At 40.8% G+C, this 20,181-nt stretch overlaps 1 protein-coding gene across 1 annotated transcript; it reads left to right on the top strand.

Annotated features, from left to right (window-relative positions):
- Window positions 1-299: 299 nt before the first annotated feature.
- LOC121303429 (cytochrome P450 2K1-like) lies at window positions 300-8,482 on the top strand. The gene is made up of 9 exons (XM_041234133.1): window positions 300-602; window positions 2,669-2,834; window positions 3,199-3,348; window positions 4,371-4,531; window positions 5,165-5,341; window positions 6,527-6,668; window positions 6,853-7,040; window positions 7,607-7,748; window positions 8,059-8,482. The coding sequence occupies exons 1-9, from the start codon at window positions 402-404 to the stop codon at window positions 8,241-8,243; spliced, it is 1,512 nt and encodes a 503-aa protein (XP_041090067.1). The 5' UTR covers window positions 300-401; the 3' UTR covers window positions 8,244-8,482.
- Window positions 8,483-20,181: the final 11,699 nt, after the last annotated feature.

Raw genomic sequence — 20,181 nt, forward strand, 5'->3', positions numbered from 1 at the left:
TCTAAGCAATTGATGGTGTCGATGTATCTCTCCATTTCTTTTTTAAACATAATAAAATGTGCTGTATTTTCTAAACATTTCATTTTATGAATATGGTATTTACCAACACATTATTCCTATATGAATTAGGTATATAATAATATCCTGCTCCATGTGATAAGGTTTTGAAAAGTAAAGCAGAACATCAACAGCAAAAAATCTTACCTGCTTATTCAACATTCTGCAAACCATTCCAAAAAATCAACAACCTTTACCTTGCTCAGCATGAACCTGATGAAGTCCTTCTGAAGCCACGCCCACTGTGTGTGCCGCTCTATTTAAACACTGCCCAAACCCAGGAGCGTTATTCTGAACTCTGAGCTAATTAACAGAGAGCCGAGGTGTCTGTGTTCCTGACAAACATGTCTGTGATTAGCCTGCTCCTAGCACACACCTCCACGGTGTCTCTGGCTTTAGTTTTAACTGGTTTTATATTTTTATACTTTTACTCGAAATCCTCCAAGTCGTCTAATTACAGCTTCCCCCCCGGCCCGCCGGCTCTACCTGTTATTGGGAACCTGAACATTCTGGACCTGCACCGGCCGTACAAAACGCTGAGTAAGGTGAGTGGCGCTGTGGACCAGGCAGGGCGTTAAGATCAGGATTTAAGTGGGTATTGTGGGTAGGTTTTTACAGATTTAACATCAGGGCTGTAGAACGAGAAACACGTCTATTTTATTGGCATTAAGTTTAGATATTTTAGAAGTATTTTAGGCATCTGACTCTGGTTCCCTTAGCAATTAACTACAGCACTGTGTTAAAAACAATCGATCCCTGACTCTCCCTCCCTACTGTAAATGAACAATGAAAAATGCAGAACATACAGTCTGACAAAAAGCACATGCATGGACGGGTTTGGTGCTGGGTTTGCTTTTCTTTTAGTATTTCTTGAATAATATTGTATTGGCCTTCATTTAGAGGGGGATTGGTATTGTATTTGAAGAAGTGTTTTGTGCAGCTGCTCAGCAGTGAAATCAGCTGTCTTAATGACATCTGACAATAAATATAACATGCAGGCAGGAGGAGGAAAATCCTGCCTAAATCTGATCTGAAATATGAATGTGTAATATAGCAATTCCTTCATACCACTGTTACAATGGTAAAAACATAGACATGTGTAGTGAAGTACAGTGAAAGCATAGGCTGCTGTTGTTGTTAATAATAATATTATTTATTTATTTATTTCTTAGCAGATGTTCCTTATCCAGGGTGACTTACAATTGTTACAAAATATCACAGTACAAAGTATCACATTACAAAATATCACATTACAGAGTTTCACAATACAGGTAAGAGCAGATATGAAGGTACAATCAGATCAAATTCAAGTAAGGGGAAAATTAGAGAATACAGTAATTTTCTAAGTTAGTCATAGCAAAACAGAGAATATATATATAAACTGCTAAATGCATTGGCAAATATTCTTTAATTCTGAATTGTGTAGAAAACAAAAATTATTCATTATTTACTATAGTTTAAAAAAACAAAAAAAAAACACCGGTATTCATTATTTACTATAGTTTAAAAAAAAAAAAAAAAAAAAAAAAACACAGGTATGACTTGTCAAATAACAAAATTACACACTTGAGTTATAATACCCTGGCAATGCTTGTATAGTTAATGTAATGTACAGAGCTTGTAATAATACAGTTCAGTTATAATACCCTGGCAATGCTTGTATAGTTAATGTAATGTACAGAGCTTGTAATAATACAGTTCAGTTATAATACCCTGGCAATGCTTGTATAGTTAATGTAATGTACAGAGCTTGTAATAATACAGTTCAGTTATAATACCCTGGCAATGCTTGTATAGTTAATGTAATGTACAGAGCTTGTAATAATACAGTTCAGTTATAATACCCTGGCAATGCTTGTATAGTTAATGTAATGTACAGAGCTTGTAATAATACAGTTCAGTTATAATACCCTGGCAATGCTTGTATAGTTAATGTAATGTACAGAGCTTGTAATAATACAGTTCAGTTATAATACCCTGGCAATGCTTGTATAGTTAATGTAATGCTTGTATAGTTAATGTGCTTGTATAGTGTACAGAGCTTGTAATAATACAGTTCAGTTATAATACCCTGGCAATGCTTGTATAGTTAATGTAATGTACAGAGCTTGTAATAATACAGTTCAGTTATAATACCCTGGCAATGCTTGTATAGTTAATGTAATGTACAGAGCTTGTAATAATACAGTTCAGTTATAATACCCTGGCAATGCTTGTATAGTTAATGTAATGTACAGAGCTTGTAATAATACAGTTCAGTTATAATACCCTGGCCTTGTATAGTTAATGTAATGTACAGAGCTTGTAATAATACAGTTCAGTTATAATACCCTGGCAATGTAATTTCAGTACAGAGCTTGTAATAATACAGTTCAGTTATAATACCCTGGCAATGCTTGTATAGTTGATGTAATGTACAGAGCTTGTAATAGTACAGTAGAGGTATAATGCAATACTCAGACATGTTGGTAGTGCACGGCACACATCTTTTAAAACTGTGCTGATGCGACTGTAATGAGCAGATCTTGCCACTTAATTCGAAGTTCTAACAAGTAGACAAACTTCCCTGCTAATGCTTTGAGAGTCATCTCTCCTCCTCTTCTCTCTCCAGCTCTCAGAGACGTACGGCAATGTGTTCACCTTCCACATGGGTCCCAAGAAGTACGTGGTTTTGACAGGCTATGAGGCGGTCAAGGAGGCTCTAGTAACCCAAGCAGATGACTTCTCAGGGAGAGGCCAGACGCACACCACAAACACTGGCTCTAAAGGCGGGAATGGTAAGAGAGACGTGCCTCCAGAGTCCCTTCATCTTGAACAGCAGCAGGAATGGCTGGTTCATTAACCATTAACCTGTCTCCTTGCAACACCCTTCCCCTAGAGGATGTAGGAAGTACCTCGTTGTTTTATGTGGTGGTTCTTTCTGCTGTGTTTCTACATCCACTACAGGCAGAATGTTGCAGAGGGACCAGTAGTCTAGTATGTATGATAGGTGATCATTGATCGCTGTGTAATAAAATTACATACTGTAGTCTTGGACGAGGCTGCAGTCAGCTCCAGGTTGATACTGGAATGAGTCTGAGTTTCAGGCTGGTTTCATGGTGTATCACTGTAGCAATGGTGATGTGTTCATAATTCCCGCAGGTATTATCTTCGGTAAGGGGGAGTCCTGGAAGGTGATGCGTCGATTCACCCTCTCCACTCTGCGGGACTTTGGGATGGGGAAGAAGACCATTGAGGACCGGATCATCGAGGAGTCCCAGAGACTGGTGGAGGTCTTCCAATCCCACAAAGGTGACGACCAAACCAAGAGCAGAGATAACAAAGGGTTGACCCTCAATGGACACAAAACACAGACCAGACCCAGACAGTGCTGTAATTATATTATGTACACTGGGAGGGCAAAGAGGAGTAGAGAATTTTTTTATTTCTTTGGGGGCAAGTTTAAGAGGTGGAAGTTTAAGAGGTGCAATGAACCTGGGCCCAAAAAACACAAAGCCAATTTGTTTTTTCCAGTAGTGTTCTATTAAAATTGATATGTATATCTTAGAGACAGCATATAGCACTTACAAATTTAAAAAAGTGATCGCTTCATTTTTAACTGTCTCTAGTTAATGTGTTCCATCCTCATAATTTTTTTCAACCAAGTCTGCTGTGATTGGATACAAACTGAGAGACTTCTATGATTGGATGTAAACTGAGAGGCTGCAGATGCTGTGATTGGGTGCACAGTTTTTATGCAGGGAGGAGGAAGGCGAGCGATGGTATTTAACACTTTCACATCAGAGTGTAAGATGTTGAATTGTTGTAGTGATTCTGTATTATTTATTCTCTAATTACTTTTGTATACTTAAGACTTTAAACATTAATACAATATATATATATATATATATATATATATATATATATATATATATATATATTATATATATATATATATATATATATATATATATATATATATATATATATATATATATATATATATATATAATTATAAATATATATAATTTGCATAAGATTCTGCAGCTGTCCTCCCCAAGCCTGTTTTGACAAATCGGTGTCCGGTCTGTGTTTCATATCCACCGCTTCTGAGACACTTCCTTCTGGTTAGCACATCTCCAGTTAGTAGTTTGTTATTTAAAATCATTGCATAGAAAGTAGGTTCACATTCTGCTCTGCTATTTTCTGTTGTGACTTTTCTTATTTTAAAATAAAACTGTAACTTTTCAGCTATTGCCCTCCATAGTTTTATCTTATGATTCTTATTAAGTGTTTGAAGTTATGGGTGGCTTTTCTTGTTCCCCCACTCTAAGGAAAACCCTTTGACCCCCAAATCATCATCAACTCTGCTGTCTCCAACATCATCTGCTCCATCGTGTTCGGAGACCGCTTCGACTACAGCGACGCACAGTTCCTGAATCTGCAAAGAATTGTGAACGAGGCCGTCAGGCTGGGTGTGAGCCCCAAGACACAGGTACAGTGTAGTGATTAGACCTGCTCAATTAGATTTGCTCTTTTAGCGTCTGCTGCATTCAGGTCTGATTTATAAAGCTGGAGTCAGATCAGATGAGCATATTGCTGCACGTATTCAGATTCTGGCTACTATTGGCTTTTTGGCTGATCGGAGACATAGCTGGCATTTCATGAGCCTCTTTTAGCACATTGATGCCTGGGGTTTGGGACTCGGTCATTTCACTCAATTCAATTTCAATACAGGGAACAAATGCAGGCTGAAGTAAAAAGGGATTTCCATTCAATTGCTGGGTTCCCCAATCCAAGTGCTATGGATTGTACTCATGTGGCAATTAAAGCATCAAGAGTTAATTCATTTAATTTTGTGAATAGAAAACAGCTGCGTTCAATTAATGTGCAGGTTGTATCTGATGTCCATCTCTGTCGAACAAATTAGAAATGATTTAATTATGCATGCAGAAATTCTTTGTGTATGAACAAGTCTATTAATTTATTCACGCACACATAATAAATATAGATCTTTTGTTTTTTTCAATGTGACATTGTGTAGAGTAATACAGTAATCCTTTAATCGAGGATCATTACAGCCATTTCCACCATTAAACTCCCCCTCTTCTTCCTCCTTGTCTTTCAGCTGTATAACATGTTTCCTTTCCTGGGCTTCTTCCTGTCTGATCACAAGAAGGTTCATACAAACGGAACAATGTTCCAGGGGTACTTTAGAAACATATATAAGGATCTTAAAGACACTGTGGACAGCAATGACCTGAGGAGCTTCATCGACACGTTCATCTCCAGGCAGAGAGAAGAGGTAATATCAGCACAGCAGAGCCTCGATATCAGGGACTGGCAAGGGACCAACACTGTGGCCTAATGGGGAGTGCTATTAAAAGATCTTTTTTTCATCACATCATTTTTATGCCCCTCCTATAGTTTGTTTCTTTTTGTCTGTTGCTTGGTAATAGACAGTTAATTCACAAAATGTTTTAGTACAACTATTGTGGAGAATGCAGACTATGTGATTTTACAGAGAATTATGTTGTATATACACTTTCATTTGGCATCAAACCTAACTTGGTTTGAGGGCTCGCTGCCTGGCCGAATGGATGAGGCGGAGACCCCCAAAAAGAACAAGCTGGTCTCAATGCCATGATTAGTATTGAATATAGCCCACTTGAAGGTTTAGCCAACCTTTAACAAATGATCATCAGCACACAGGAGAGGAAAACAAAACCCATTTTTGGGAAATAAACCTCTGAGAATCTGTGGCTGGTCTGACTGCCCTTCCTCCGGGCAGGCTACTAACGCTTAAGAGCACATTTTTGTAAAAGCATTTTTAGGATCCGTAATATTTGTTTGAATGTAAACTTGGTAAGCACTGAACGACCAACAACCTAACCATTTCATAAGGGAGCCTGGAACTCTGTGGCAAGAAGCTGCTACGATTCTGAAGGAATGACCGGAGAACTGCTCCACTGTGAAAAGGGCTTTAAGGTTTATCTCAAAACTTATCATTGTATTAGTGTAGGGTTAGAGTTAGGGTTAGAGGAGGGCAGTAGCACTGTTTAGACCTGTGTGTATTCATTGTATTAGTGTAGGGTTAGGGTTAGGGTTAGAGGAGGGCAGTAGCACTGTTTAGACCTGTGTGTATTCATTGTATTAGTATAAGGTTAGGGTTATAGGAGGGCAGTAGCACTGTTTAGACCTGTGTGTATTCATTGTATTAGTATAAGGTTAGGGTTATAGGAGGGCAGTAGCAATGTTTAGACCTGTGTAGATTTATTTTATTAGTGTAGGTAGGTTTTTTTCTTTCTTTTCGTGTGTAGGATTAAGCTTTTCATTCCCCAACTGTTTTGGCCTGTGTTTCTAACAGTAGTTTTGTGAAGGTGCTGTTGTAGTTGTAGATTTACCTGCACAGTTTATCACTGAATGTTTGAAGCTGTTGATGGATCACCTTGGAAAGGAGTTGTCACTGATGCCCTTCATTGTTTTGCAGGAGTCCAGAAACTCCAACAAGTATTTCCACGAGGATAACATGGCCATCACATCTGGGAACCTGTTCGCTGCAGGGACTGAGACCACCTCTACCACCCTGCGCTGGGGGCTGCTGCTCATGATGAAGTACCCCCACATTCAGGGTAAGTGAGGGGGTACCCCCACTTTCAGGAGGGAAACATGTTTTTCTTGAGAGAGAGAGAGAATAAACACCTAAATCCTGAACTGAACACCCCCTGCTTGCTATTCAGTCCTAGGTGCTCTCAATCAGATAAACCTGTTCATATCAACAATTGCAGTGTGTTTGTGAATGCTCCCTGTTAATAGACAAAGTTCAGGAGGAGATTGAGAGTGTGATTGGGAGGGAACGCCCCCCGCAGGCCGAAGACAGGAAGAGCATGCCCTACATGGATGCCGTGCTGCATGAGATCCAGAGAGTGGGCAACGTGGTGCCCATGAACCTGCTGCACGAGACCACAGGGGACACCACCTTCCGGGGGTACAGGATACCCAAGGTGAGACAGAGACAGAGCTTATAGGAGTGGTCCTGTCTACAGCTTCAACATGCAAATTCCTGTTCAAATGGAAAACATACAGACTAACAAACAAACAAGGACTGTTTGAGGGCATTGGTTCCTTAATGTCCAACTTCAAACATTCAACCCTCTTTATTTCGCTATCTGACTTGCACATCAGAAAATCATGAAATATTGAAAACGGTGAATTAGTGAAGAGCTAAACATAACCCTCTGTCATTCCCATCTTCACCCCCCCCCACCCCCTGTCCTTTATTTGTTTGTAAAGTTGACAAAGTGATAGCTTCAAGGGTGGAGTTAGATAGGGGAGGGTTAGGGTTAGATAGATTGGAGATAGATAGGGGAGGGTTAGGGTTAGATAGATTGGAGTTAGATAGGAGAGGGTTAGGGTTAGATAGACTGGAGATAGATAGGGGAGGCAGTGTGTTCTGCATTTTGAAGAGGCTAATTCATAAGTACAGTGGTTTCATTCCTAGAGTATTACTCCTTCTGGAATGAGCTTTTGACAAAAGCAAGGTTGCCGCTTATTTCTGTGTGTCCCCCAGGGTACCCCGGTGATCCCGCTGCTCTCCTCCGTGCTCTCTGATAAGACACAGTGGGAGACCCCTCACCAGTTCAACCCCAACCACTTCCTGGACGCGCAGGGCAAGTTTGTCAAGAGAGACGCCTTCATGCCCTTCTCAGCAGGTCAGTGTGTCAGAGAGAAGGGGCCAGGTTAGACAGGACTGGGGCTAACCCTCCTCCACCCCGGCATTTTAACAGCAAAGGGAACTGCTATCAATAGAGGTGCAACAAGCAACCAGTTTCCTAATGGAATATAGAACAGGTAACAATCGCTACGAAGCCTTCAGATTCAGATGAAAACATGTTTTCCATTTCAGGATACAAAACAGTATGTTACTGGCCTACAGCTACTTTACTAATCCTGAAGTCTCTGTGTGTGATGCAGTGTGTGAGTGTTGCAGTATGAGTCAGTAATCCTCTAACCCCCCCCCAGGTCGGAGGGTGTGTCTTGGAGAGACCCTTGCCAAGATGGAGCTCTTCCTCTTCTTCACCATGCTCCTGCAGAAGTTTCACTTCCGCCCGCCCCAGGAGGTCAGCCCTGAGCAACTGGACCTCACCCCCACCCCTGGAATCACCTCCAGTCCCCAGCCCTTCCAACTGTGCGCCCTGAGCCACTGAGAGACCCTGTGACACTGCGACCCTGCCTTACTGCATCTGCTAGACCTTACTGCAGCCACTGACCCCTCACCCTGGACGCTATTGAAATGAGGGCGTCAATTCATTACAATTTTTGATTGGTTAATTTATTGGCATTAGAAAACGGTTCAGTACCGTCGGCCAATCAGCTTCTAGTTCTAGCGGGCTCTAATAGACAGTAGATGCCCGCTGGAACGTCTCAACGCCAACTCAGAATCAAATTTAAAATCAATCGACGCAAGTGGTGGCTTTTTTCTTTTTGACGCTGTATTTTTAAGTGTAGTAAACATCTATTGGACAGTAAATACTAAACAAAGACGTAATTGGTCAAAATTAATTTTATTATCCATCAAAACCAGCCAATCAATACTTTGTATTGACAAAAGCAACCAATCTTGGACCTGCAACTGCAGAGAGCCAATCACAGCATCTTTCAACAACAACAAAGCGAGATGCGGACAGTTCAGTAATATTGCTCCATTCATATATAGATTCAGCAGAGAAAGGCTTTAGCTGAAGGTAGAAACATGGTGAGTTGGGAGGCTTTTTAGAGTGGTATTTAATGAGAGATTGTATTGGTAGTTCAGACTGTGTTTAATGAGAGATTGTATTGGTAGTTTAGACTGTGTTTAATGAGAGATTGTGTTGGTAGTTCAGACTGTGTTTAATGAGAGATTGTGTTGGTAGTTTAGACTGTGTTTAATGAGAGATTGTGTTGGTAGTTTAGACTGTGTTTAGACTGTGTTTAATGAGAGATTGTGTTGGTAGTTCAGACTGTGTTTAATGAGAGATTGTGTTGGTAGTTTAGACTGTGTTTAATGAGAGATTGTATTGGTAGTTCAGACTGTGTTTAATGAGAGATTGTGTTGGTAGTTCAGACTGTGTTTAATGAGAGATTGTGTTGGTAGTTCAGACTGTGTTTAATGAGAGATTGTGTTGGTAGTTCAGACTGTGTTTAATGAGAGATTGTATGGGTAGTTCAGACTCCATTGTACACGGGCTGTTCAGTAATTGTTCTGTTCATTCCTCAGGCAATGCTATGATTAAACTAAATGAAAACTCAGTTTTTCTCTTTTATATGTATGTCATCTTTTACACTAAGTAAAACACTATCTTGGAACATCTTTATTCCACGTAAAGTTCAACATTAATCTTGATTTTAAGGTGTTGTGTAGTGCATTTTTGATGATGGTTCTACTGTGTGATAGTTGCCCCTGACGTGGACCTGACCCCGGCCTCTGTCCTACCCACCACCCCCCTGAACCCCACCCCCACCCCTGGGGCCGGCTTCCCCTCTGAGGCACTCAACGAGCCCAATACAGCGCATCTTTATTGGACCAAAGGGAGACACAATATGTATGCAAACTATCAGGTAGTGGTATACTGTTACCGTTGGAACAGCACGCTTTTCTGCTATCGTCCATGCAAAATGCCTTTGTTTCTTCTTAAAGTACATTTGTCCCGATGAAGAGACCTATTCTGTAATCCAGAAACTTCATGTAGACCCCAGATGAACGTAATAGTAAAATGTCCAGAAACAAACCTGTGATAGTGCAGTCACAGTAAGCCCAGCCACCCACATACTCACTCCCACACTGTCTTCATCCTCTGGTAAATCCACACCTTTTCCCCTGGTGTGCAGGTTTTAGTGATGGTGTCCAGGTCACGGTCAGCAGAATCAATCGAAACAGCAGAAGAGCTGCCTGGCTTTGTGTTTGGAGCTGCTCTGCACACAGGCTAAGACAAGCTGACAGCTTTGTGGAAAGCAGCAATACAGCACAACAGCAAGCAGCAGTTTCTTTATTTCAATTGTGATGGCAAATTGACTCACATGGGTGCTCACTGAGGAGAGCTCCAGCAGAATAATTGCTTTTGTGCACTTCACTATATAATGACAGAGTTGACGTGATCAAACCAGAACAAAAATATAAACGCAACATGCAACAATTTCAAAGATTTTACTGAGTTACAGTTCATATAAGGAAATCAGTCAATTGAAATAAATTCATTAGGCCCTAATCTATGGATTTCACATGACTGGGAATACAGAAATGCATGTTGGTCGGTGATGGTGGTGGATGAATGGCACGATGATGGGCCTCAGGATCTCGTCACGGTATCTCTGTGAATTCAAATTGCCATCGATAAAATGCAATTGTGTTTGTTATCCGTAGCTTATGCCTGCCCACACCATAACCCCACCGCCACCATGGGGCATGCTGTTCACAAACCGCTCGCCCACACCACGCCGTACACGCTGTCTGCCATTTGCCCAGTACAGTTGAAACCGGCATTCATCCATGAAGAGCACACTTCTCCAGCGTGCCAGTGGCCATCGAAGGTGAGCATTTGCCCACTGAGGTCGGTTACGACGCCGAACTGCAGTCAGGTCAAGCCCCTGGTGAGGATGACAAGCACGCAGATGAGCTTCCCTGAGATGGTTCTGACAGTTTGTGCAGAAATTCTTCGGTGTGCAAACCCACAGTTTCATCAGCTGTCCGAGTGGCTGGTCTCAGACGATCCCGCAGGTGAAGAAGACGGATGTGGCGGTCCTGAGCTGGCGTGGTTACACGTGGTCTGCGGTTGTGAGGCCAATTAGACGTACTGCCAAATTCTCTAAAACGACATTGGAGGCGGCTTATGGTAGAGAAATTCTCTGGCAACAGCTCTGGTGGACATTCCTGCAGTCAGCATGCCAATTCCACACAACCTCAGAACTTGAGAAATCTGTCTGCACATTTTAGAGTGGCCTTTTTGTCCCCAGCACAAGGTGCACCTGTGTAATGATCATGCTGTTTAACCAGCTTCTTGATGTGGCACACCTGTCAGGTGTATGGATTATCTTGGCAAATGAGAAATGCTCACTAACAGGGATGTAAACAAATTTGTGCACAAAATTTGAGAGAAATAAGCTTTTTGTGCGTATGGAAAATTTCTGGGATCTTTTATTTCAGCTCATGAAACATGGGACCAACACTTTACATGTTGCGTTTATATTCTTGTTCAGTGTATAATCGCAGAGACAGGAGACAGGAGACAGGGAAAAACCAGTAACTGATAATTACAACTTTCCTGTTGTTAGCTAGGGTGTAGTAAGTAACTGAAGTTAAGTGTTTTGTGTGTTGGAAGAACCATAATTCAAAGCCTGTTTGTTTGAACTGTGAACTTTTACCACCTACACAGACCATGCTACCGCACTAGACAGTACAACCTTGTGGTTTTTTTTTCTCCTGTTGACACCAATGTTGAGTCACACTCAATATAGAGACCACGATCTGCAATACTTCTCCATAACACAACATTGTGTGTTACTGCAGACTACCTGAACACATGACCCCATAGTGATAGTGTGTTACTGCAGTCTACATGAACACATGACCCCATAGTGATAGTGTGTTACTGCAGTCTACATGAACACATGACCCCATAGTGATAGTGTGTTACTGCAGACTACATGAACACATGACCCCATAGTGATAGTGTGTTACTGCAGACTACCTGAACACATGACCCCATAGTGATAGTGTGTTACTGCAGTCTACATGAACACATGACCCCGTAGTGATAGTGCGTTACTGCAGTCTACATGAACACATGACCCCCCTCATCCTTGTTGTTTCTGCAGTCATATTGTGCCCATCCTTCCGAGGCACACTCCCGCAGAGCCGGCTCGTTCTCCTAAAAGCGCAGGTCGTCCGCTTCCCTGTCCAAATCAGGCTGTGGCTCTGAGGGCGTCATGCACTGGAGCTGCCAGGCCCATGGAGTCAGAGCAGCACCTCAGTGTCTGTCAGGTCCCAGGAGTCATTGCAGACTGTGATAAACCTTCATGGTAATAACAGTCAGCTAGAACTCAAGAGCAGCTCCTGAGCACCTATACCAGTGTATTGGCACAGGCTTATCAACACAGACTGGAGTTCAACCAGATTTTCTGAAGCAAGTAAACAATAGAAAAGGATTTGAGCAAACTATATGATGAAAAGTTGATGCCCATGACCTATAATGTATAATATAGTGCAGATTAGGAAATACACTAGCAAGGAACAGTTCATTGAAATTGGATAAGTGGTATTTAAGACCTTCATTAGGTAAGCAAATGAGATGTTAGTATCAGGGTATAATAAAATGACTGATTTGAAGTATGTGGAATAACTTGTGATCTCAAGATACATGTAACAATGTAATTGTGACAGACAGCAGGACGGATGTACAGACAGAGTCACGTCCCTACAGCCCACAATCTGATACTCCCAATGTGTTTCACCAGGGTGTGGTGATAATACGCTGTCAGTGTTGCAGCTGCTGGGTCTGGTATTACACAGCCTCTCTTTGCTGTTGGTATGAGTGCAGCTAGCAGCGGTCCCTGTGAGTGAAGGTCTCAGTGGAACATTCCTGAGAGCAGTGCCAGGGCTCTGTGTGACAGGTGAACTCTACCTGCATGTGACAGTCACATTCACGCTGCGCTGGGGCAAAGGAACCAGCACTGACCTAACTGAACAAACTCACTGGAGTCAGTGTTTAATGATCTAAACACAGTGGCTTGAAGCACCTGCCATATGCTGCCCACACTTCAGTGTTAGGAGCTGTCCCTCGAACAACAGTTTGGTATGCAAATAAAATGCATTCAGCAATATATACCAGCTGCATCTCTGCCAGGATTTACTGTAGTAATCTTTTATAAGGGGGACCCATATTGTAAAATATGTTTTTTCACATAGAAGGGAAGGCCATTCCATTTTTGAATAGAGGTAGCTTTAGTACTCAATCCTTCCTCCTGTTAATAACTTGCATTCAAAAACAGCTGAATAAACATACGAATTAGCAAAGCTTCTCATTCCTAACTACAGTATAGGGTCTCTATTACAGTATTTATAGCAACTTATTCAACAGTTTCCTTTCGTTCAAGGTTTATGAAGTTTATCAGTGGGGTTATTGACTGTGTGAAAGGTAGGTTAGGAGACAGTGGGTTTGCTTTTTGTGTCAGGTCTCTATGATCCCACCCACTGCACTAGGTGAAAGGAAACAGACTGTAGAGTTACAGTAGTTTAATGATTCAAATCAGTGATTAATCTAATTGATTTCAATCCACTTCCATCAGGTTTTTGCTCACACAGTAATTCATCTTGTTGATGCAAGTCCTCCCTGCCCCTGTGTGTAGAATGGGACCATGTTAAATCTCCTCAGTATCTATGCTTCACTGTGTTATATACACATATTTTGTTTTGTTTTTTTCTTGACAGGGCAGCTTTTCGTACTGTAGAGAGTCCACGTGAACAGTTTGAAAAGAACTGGTTTGCTGTTTAAAGTGCTGGAATGGCATGGTTCAGTCCATTTCAAATTTCAATTTCAAAATGACACCATTCAGTATCTTCACTCAAAGCTCTTTGGGACTCGTCTCAACTGTCAACTGTCAAGTCAACTGTCCATGCTTTTCAACTGTCCATGCTTTTCAACTGTCCATGCTTTTCCACAATTACACCCACCCCCACCCCCCCACCCCCTCCTCCACATTCTGACATGGACTGTCCTAGACATTGAAGTCACAGCTGCTTATTCTTCCTTTAAGAACATAAGAACATAAGAAAGTTTACAAACTAGAGGAGGCCATTCGGCCCATCTTGCTCGTTTGGTTGTTAGTAGCTTATTGATCCCAAAATCTCATCAAGCAGCTTCTTGAAGGATCCCAGGGTGTCAGCTTCAACAACATTACTGGGGAGTTGATTCCCGACCACAATTCTCTGTGTAAAAAAGTGTCTCCTATTTTCTGTTCTGAATGCCCCTTTTTCTAATCTCCATTTGTGACCCCTGGTCCTTGTTTCTTTTTTCAGGCTGAAAAAGTCCCTTGCGTCGACACTGTCAATACCTTTTAGAATTTTGAATGCTTGAATTAGGTCGCCACGTAGTCTTCTTTGTTCAAGACTGAACAGATTCAATTCTTTTAGCCTGTCTGCATATGACATGCCTTTTAAGCCCGGAATAATTCTGGTCGCTCTTCTTTGCACTCTTTCTAGAGCAGCAATATCTTTTTTTATAGCGAGGTGACCAGAACTGCACACAATATTCAAGATGAGGTCTTACAAGTGCATTGTACAGTTTTAACATTACTTCCCTTGATTTAAATTCAACACTTTTCACAATGTATCCGAGCATCTTGTTAGCCTTTTTTATAGCTTCCCCACATTGCCTAGATGAAGACATTTCTGAGTCAACAAAAACTCCTAGGTCTTTTTCATAGATTCCTTCTCCAATTTCAATATCTCCCATATGATATTTATAATGTACATTTTTATTTCCTGCGTGCAGTACCTTACACTTTTCTCTATTAAATGTCATTTGCCATGTATCTGCCCAGTTCTGAATCTTGTCTAGATCATTTTGAATGACCTTTGCTGCTGCAACAGTGTTTGCCACTCCTCCTATTTTTGTGTCGTCTGCAAATTTAACAAGTTTGCTTACTATACCAGAATCTAAATCATTAATGTAGATTAGGAATAGCAGAGGACCTAATACTGATCCCTGTGGTACACCGCTGGTTACCACACTCCATTCTGAGGTTTTTCCTCTAATCAGTACTTTCTGTTTTCTACATGTTAACCACTCCCTAATCCATGTACATGTGTTTCCTTGAATCCCAACTGCGTTCAGTTTGAGAATTAATCTTTTGTGCGGGACTTTGTCAAAAGCTTTCTGGAAATCTAAATAAACCATGTCATATGCTTTGCAATTATCCATTATCGATGTTGCATCCTCAAAAAAATCAAGCAAGTTAGTTAGGCACGATCTCCCTTTCCTAAAACCATGTTGACTGTCTCCCAGTACCCTGTTACCATATAGGTAATTTTCCATTTTGGATCTTATTATAGTTTCCATAAGTTTGCATATAATAGAAGTCAGGCTTACTGGTCTGTAGTTACCTGGTTCAGTTTTGTTTTCCCTTTTTGTGGATCGGTATTACGTTTGCAATTTTCCAGTCTGTCGGTACCACCCCTGTGTCAAGAGACTGCTGCATGATCTTGGTTAGCGGTTTGTAAATTACTTCTTTCATTTCTTTGAGTACTACTGGGAGGATCTCATCCTGCCCAGGGGATTTGTTTATTTTAAGAGCTCCTAGTCCCTTTAACACTTCTGCCTCAGTTATGCTAAAGTTATTTAAAACTGGATAGGAACTGGATGACATGTGGGGCATGTTGTCAGTATCTTCCTTTGTAAAAACTTGTGAAAAGTAATCATTTAACATATTTGCTATTTTTTTTCTTTCCTCTACGATTTTGCCATTTGTATCTCTTAAACATTTAATCTCCTCTTTGAATGTTCTCTTGCTGTTGTAATATTGGAAAAACATTTTGGAATTGGTTTTAGCTCCCTTAGCAATGTTCATTTCTATTTCTCTCTTGGCCTTTCTAACTTCCTTTTTGACTTGCATTTGCAGTTCTGTGTACTCTTTCTGTGTACTTTCTTTTTGGTCCTTTTTTAATGCTCTGTAAAGTGTCTTTTTTCGCTGAATATTTTTTTAATTGATCTATTAAACCATTTTGGCAATTTAGTTTTACATTTAGATTTGTCTACTTTAGGGATATAATTGTTTTGCGCCTCTAGTACTACATTTTTGAAGAACAACCATCCTTCTTCTGTGGGTGTTTTCTCTATTTTACTCCAATCTACTTCTGTTAGTCTCTGTTTCATACCTTCATAGTTTGCTTTTCTAAAATTGTAAACCTTAGCTTTAGTCATTACTTTTGAGGATTTAAAAAACACTTCAAATGAGACCATGTTGTGGTCTGAGTTTGCCAGTGGTTCTCTGACCTCTGTTTTAGTTATTCTGTCTTCGTTATTTGAAAAGACTAAATCAAGGCATGCCTCCCCTCTAGTTGGTGCCTTCACAAATTGTGTTAGGAAGCAGTCATTTGTCATTTCCACCATTTCTATTTCATCCTTCGCGCTACCCACCGGGTTTTCCCATTTTATTTGGGGGAAGTTGAAATCCCCCATTAGTATGGCTTCTCCTTTGCTACACGCATTTCTAATGTCATTGTATAACAGATTATTGTGCTCACCGTCTGAATCTGGCGGTCTATAGCATGCTCCTATTATTATGCCCTTTGAATTTTTGTCTGTTATTCTGACCCATATTGATTCGGCTTTATTTTCTTTGTCCAGGTTTAACACCTGGGCTTCAAGACTGTTTTCTTATGTATAGCGCTACCCCTCCTCCTCTTCTGCCCTGCCTGTCTTTCCTATACAGTGTATACCCACAAATATTATATTCGTCCCCATCACTCTCAGATAACCACGTTTCTGTAACACCTATCACATCATAGTTACCTGTTAGTGCAGTAGCTTCAAGTTCTAGAATTTTGTTTCTGATACTTCTAGCATTTAGATAAATACATTTAAATGGTTGTCTTACCTGAGTTGTTGTTCTTGTTTTGATGCGGTCACCCTTCTGTTTTTTTGTTGATTTCTCCCCCCTTCCTTTCTAGTTTAAATGCTTCCGAACCTGCTCGAGGATCTTTTCTCCAAGTAGACTGGTTCCCTTGTTATTTAAGTGCAGTCCATCCCGTCTATACAGATAGTCCTCGTTGTAGAATGTGGTCCAATGATCAAGATAGGTGAAGCCTTCCCGTGTGCACCACGTCTTCAACCATTGGTTTTGATTTATTATTTCCAGCTGTCCATATGGTCCTTTGCAAGTTGCGAGTAGTATACCAGAAAATACCACAGTTTTGGTCTTGTCTTTTAATTTCCTTCCTAGCTCTCTGAATTTGTTTTGCAGGGATTTTGGTCTGTCTCTTCCAATGTTGTTTGTACCGATGTGGACGACTACTACCGGGTCGTCTCCTGTTCGTTCTAGGAGCCTGTCCACGTTTTCAGTGATGTGCTTGACAGAGGCTCCCGGAAGGCAGCACACTGTTGTAGTAAGGGGGTCCAAACTGCGAACTGAACTTGCTGTGTTTCTCAATATGGAGTCCCCAACAATCATGACCTCCCTTCTTTTTGCTCTCTGGTCACCACTGTCAATAGGGTCCTGGATGTTGTTCCTTTCGTTCTCTTGTTGGTTCTGCTCATCAAAATTCTGAAGTGACTCAAATGTGTTGGTTGTTTTGATTTCTGGTGGTTGTGTTTGACGAAGTTTCTTTTTTTCCCTGCTTATGCCTACCTGAACCCAGCTGTTCTGACCTTCTATCTCCCTGGTGGCTTTCAGTCTGTTAGGGGTGATGCAGACTTCCATGAATTGTGGGTGTGCCAGTTCCTCAAGATCCTGTTGCTGTCTCACTTCTTCCAGCTCCATTTCTAGCATGCTTACTAGTTTATGCAAATCCTGGATCGCGCGGCACTTTACGCACACTTGGTTTAGCTCCGCTGGGTTTTCTCGGATTTCCCACATCAAGCAGGTGTCACAGATTACTGGCTTGAAGACCATGTTGAGGGTTTTTTTTTTTTTTGAAGTTTAGTTTCTTCTGCAGCCGTCAACCTGCTTTCAAACTGCTTCGAAACTGCTCTGTACTTTTCCACGCTGTACTTCTCCCACTCGCTGTCGCTTCCACTCGCTGTCGCTGGGAAGACTGCCTCGTTTAACTGCGTTGTTCTGCTGTGCTGTCGGCTCCTCCCCTCGCCCGTGTCTCAAAACGGCGCTGAATTTGAATCAGCTGCTCCGAGTTTCAGCTTGTTTGTTATCAGAAAAACACACGCGGCTGTGTTTCCCCAATGTCCTCTGTTTTCTGATTAAAGCAATTCAAGATGCAATTTCTCCTTTCTGCTTCGAAACTGCTCTGTACTTTTCCACGCCTGTACTTCTCCCACTCGCTGTCGCTTCCACTCGCTGTCGCTGGGAAGACTGCCTCGTTTTATTCTTTGTCATGCTGGAGCTTCTGATAATCTTGCTTTGTTTCCACAACCTTTGCAAAATGAGTCCAGCACCTGCTTCAGCATCTGTACAGAGCATCCAACTGCACCATTGGAGGATGGATGGTATGGGGGTACCAAAGTGGGTTTGATTGCATTCATTTTCAGGAATTAGGTAAATTCAACAGCAGTGAATTGAGGACTGTTGTCAGAGACAAGTTCCTCTGGAAATCTGTAAGAAGAGAACAGGTTTAGAAGAATTTCCATGTTTTTTGTCATTGTAATTTGTGTCATGTGGAAAACTGCTAGCCATTTTAAGTGGCTGTCCACCAACACCAGAAAATAGTTCCAGTTCTTTTTGGCAAAATGGATATGAATTCTTTGCCATACTGGAGTGGGCCATTTCCAGGGATGTAAGGACGCTGCAGGTGAAGCATGATCCGTACTGCCATGCAAACATTCAATTTCCTCTTTCCTTATCCAACCATGGGCACCAGAAACAGCTTTGGGTTAAATCTTCATACGACACATTCCAGGATGCTTTTCATGGAGATTATCTAGCAGTTCTCTGCTTTGTGATTTATCTTCTCTAGGGCGGGGTGCAGGCTCTCAACATCTCCCTAATGTCCCAATTATTGTACGCTTTTGTGCATGAACCCGTATTCAGACAATGTTACTCTGATTCTGTAATGTCCCAGTCTGTTTCACACTTCATCACTCTGCTCTGTGGTGCTGGCGGTGAGCAAGATGTCATCCATCTAGGAAACATTCTACATTATGAAGACATGGTAGTATTTGATCCAGCACTGACTGAAAGACTGAATTAAAAAACAGATGAATAAAAGGAAAAATCAGCAAAGCTGCTCATTCCTAACTGCAGTGTAGGGCCTCTATGACAGTATTCATAGCAACTTATTCAGCAGTTTCCTTTCATTCAAGGTTTATGAGGTTTATCAGTGGGGTTATTGACTGTGTGAAAGGTAGGTTAGGAGACAGTGGGTGTGCTTATTGTGTCAGGTCTCTATGATCCCGCCCACTGCACTAGGTGAAAGGATACAGACTGTAGAGTTACAGTAGTTTAATGATTCAAATCAGTGATTAATCTAATTGATTTCAATCCACTTCCATCAGGTTTTTACTCACACAATAATTCATCTTGTTGATGCAAGTCCTCCCTGCCTCTGTGTGTAGAATGGGACCTAATGAATAAGTCTCCTCAGTATCTATGCTCTCCTGTGTTTTATATGCAGATTTTTGCTTTTTTCTTGGCATGGCAGCTTTTCATACTTTACAGAGTCCACAAAGAGTACAATAATAATAATAATAATAATAATAATAATAATAATAATAATAATAATAATAATAAACTCAATAAAAAAAAAAACAAATATATATATTAACTCCTGGAAGACGCTCAATGTTAACTACAGCAATGGAACTACAGCATATTCCATATTTAACACACCGAAGATGTATTAGTTTGGGCAAAATGCAAAATAGCGCATGGAAACTTTTAAAAAACTGTATTGCTAGAGAAAACATAAGCACATAGTATACAATAATAAGAGGATTCCCATCTCTTTGGATAACAAGCTATGTACATTATATTAACTATACAAGCATTCCCAGGGTATTATAACTCAACTGTATTATTACAAGCTCTGTACATTACATTAACTATATTATAACTGTATTATTTTGTAAATACATTAAATATATCATGTCTCATAAGATATCTTTTTTTGCTTTTTTGTCTAAGCAATTGATGGTGTCGATGCATCTGCGCTTTTCTTTTTCAAACATAATAAAATGTGCTGTATTTTCTAAACATTTCATTTTATGAATATGGTATTTACCAACACATTATTCCTAGATGAATTAGGTATATAATAATATCCTGCTCCATGTCACAAGGTTTTGAAAAGTAAAGCAGAACATCAACAGCAAAAAAATCTTACCTGTTTACCCAACATTCTCAGAATATTATAATGCTGCAAACCATTCCAAAAAATCAACAACCTTTACCTTGCTCAGCAAGAACCTGATGAAGCCCTTCTGAAGCCACGCCCACTGTGTGTGC

Source organism: Polyodon spathula, chromosome 32 (assembly GCF_017654505.1).
Source record: "Polyodon spathula isolate WHYD16114869_AA chromosome 32, ASM1765450v1, whole genome shotgun sequence".
Taxonomy (NCBI): Eukaryota; Metazoa; Chordata; class Actinopteri; order Acipenseriformes; family Polyodontidae; genus Polyodon; species Polyodon spathula.

What these genes read in the sequence shown, in the direction of transcription:
- LOC121303429 (XM_041234133.1), top strand. Translation starts at nt 402, where the DNA reads ATGTCTGTGATTAGCCTGCTCCTAGCACACACCTCCACGGTGTCTCTG. An exon ending in TGGCTCTAAAGGCGGGAATG is followed by an intron (nt 2,835 to 3,198) that starts GTAAGAGAGACG and finishes TAATTCCCGCAG; the next exon opens with GTATTATCTTCGGTAAGGGG. An exon ending in GTGTGAGCCCCAAGACACAG is followed by an intron (nt 4,532 to 5,164) that starts GTACAGTGTAGT and finishes CTTGTCTTTCAG; the next exon opens with CTGTATAACATGTTTCCTTT.